Below are 1,826 nucleotides of genomic sequence, written 5' to 3'. Positions count from 1 at the left end.
AGGTAGGTTAAAAGTGCGTAGAGGTTTGGAGCTGGACGAGCTAATCGCAAACGTGCTTGGTGCGCATTGCTATAATATGTGAGTTGGTAGAGCTGCCGCCATATAGGGTGAGCTGGCGGTTTGGCAAGCGGTTTAAGATGGCGCTCTTGCTTGGCCTTGGTACAAAACCCAGCTTCACGCACTCCGCGAGAAACTATCCCTTTTGCCAATCACAGCGGCAAGGCTTCGACACGAGATGACCTTTTTAGCCAATCACCAGTGTCCATGCCATTTCTGCAAACCGGCCATTGTAGTGCAGCCGGCGAAGGCACGTGGTACGTGGCGAACCGAGCGCAGGCCTCAGGCCGAGGCGCTCACACACCATCGCGGCACCTTGTAGGCGTAGAGATAGACAATTCACCATATATTATGGACCGACAACTGACAGCAAGTTATGAACACGGCGACGAGAGTGCGATGGCTTAGTGCATGTCTTGCGTCAGCGGCACGTAGCCATCTTCCATCGAGATGATCGACGGCCCATCCTTCTTGGACACGGAGACGGCAACGATAGCCGCGACGGCACCCACCATGGCGACAGCAACCAAGAGCAGCGCCGCTTGGCCCCAGGCGCATCGTACACCGAGACAAGCTTATGCGCTGCCTTGGCCGAGCACTGGCGCGCCTTGTACGCAAACGCCGAGGCGTAGCCGTCACCGTAGTTTGCGTCCTCGTTGTTGTGGGGGCACGAGGCCTGGACACCGTTGCAAAGCGGCTCGTGTCGCAGAGGTCCTCGGCGACGTGGCACAACGTGTCCTTCGCAATGGTGTCGACGCACTTGCCGCTGCCGTCGCAGTAGTCGACGCCGTCGCACGCGTGGTCGGACGACTCTCCGATCGGCGTGCACTCGGTCGTTCGGGATGCAAACTTGTCTGGGGGCATTTGCCGTTGTAGCTTGTGCAATACTCGGGCACGTCGCAAATATCACGCGCTTGGCGGCAGACAACGTCGCTGCCGAGGAAGGTTTCGATGCAGCCTCCGTGCCCGTCACAGACATCGACGCCGTCGCACTTGCCGCCACTCGACTTGCCAATCTGCGTGCAGACCTTGCCAATGGGCGCGAACTCGTCGTCGGGACAGACGCCACATTCACCCGAGCAATACTCGGGCTCGTCGCAAAGGTCGACTTCCCGGCGGCAGAGATGTTTCGTGCCTTTAAAGTGGTCAATGCACTTGCCGTAGCCGTCGCAACGGTCAACGTCGTCGCACGCGCCGCCCGACGATTCGCCAATCGAGGTGCACTCGATTCCCTTGCGTGCAAGCTGTTGCTGGGGCAGTCGCCGCTGACGCCCGTGCACGTTTCTGCCTCGTCACAGACGTCGACGGCGCGGCGGCAAATGTGTCTGTTGGACTCATACTTGTCCACACAGCGACCACGGCCGTCGCAATAGTCGGGTGCGTCGCATGGGCCACCCGTGGACTTGCCCATCTTGGTGCACACTTTGGACGACGGCGCAAACTCGTCGTCCGGGCACTGGCTGTTGTCGCCACTGCAGTACTCAGCCGCGTCGCAGAGGTTGCGGGCCCTGCGACAGACGATGGTTTGGTCCTTGTAGCCGTTAAGACACGTGCCGTCGCCGTCGCAGTAGTCATTCTCGTCGGCATCGCACGGACCGCCGTTGTCGCAGCTCTGGCCCGGGCAGAGCGTACCGCGCGGCAGCTGCGTGTACGTGCACTTGCCATCCTCAAAGTCCAAGACCTCGCGACATGGAACTTCCGGGCACCCTTCTTCGCTGGCAATCGTCACCGTGTCAACATCAGCCGAGTCCTCCCGGTAGCGGTGGTTA

At 60.2% G+C, this 1,826-nt stretch overlaps 1 protein-coding gene across 1 annotated transcript; it reads right to left on the bottom strand.

Moving 5' to 3' along the window:
• Positions 1-378: 378 nt before the first annotated feature.
• On the bottom strand, positions 379-1,825 carry SPRG_21708 (hypothetical protein). The gene has a single exon (XM_012355522.1). It carries the CDS (start codon positions 1,466-1,468, stop codon positions 479-481), a length of 990 nt encoding a protein of 329 aa, XP_012210912.1. The 5' UTR covers positions 1,469-1,825; the 3' UTR covers positions 379-478.
• Between the last annotated feature and the right edge of the window lies 1 nt (position 1,826).

This window comes from Saprolegnia parasitica (genome assembly GCF_000151545.1).
Source record: "Saprolegnia parasitica CBS 223.65 unplaced genomic scaffold supercont2.257, whole genome shotgun sequence".
NCBI lineage: Eukaryota > Oomycota > Saprolegniomycetes > Saprolegniales > Saprolegniaceae > Saprolegnia > Saprolegnia parasitica.
The sequence above is the reverse complement of the archived record's forward strand: the minus strand, read 5'-3'. Positions and strand labels throughout refer to the sequence as shown.

Coding starts and splice junctions, on each gene's coding strand:
- SPRG_21708 (XM_012355522.1), bottom strand. CDS start 1,468: ATGGGCAAGTCCACGGGTGGCCCATGCGACGCACCCGACTATTGCGAC.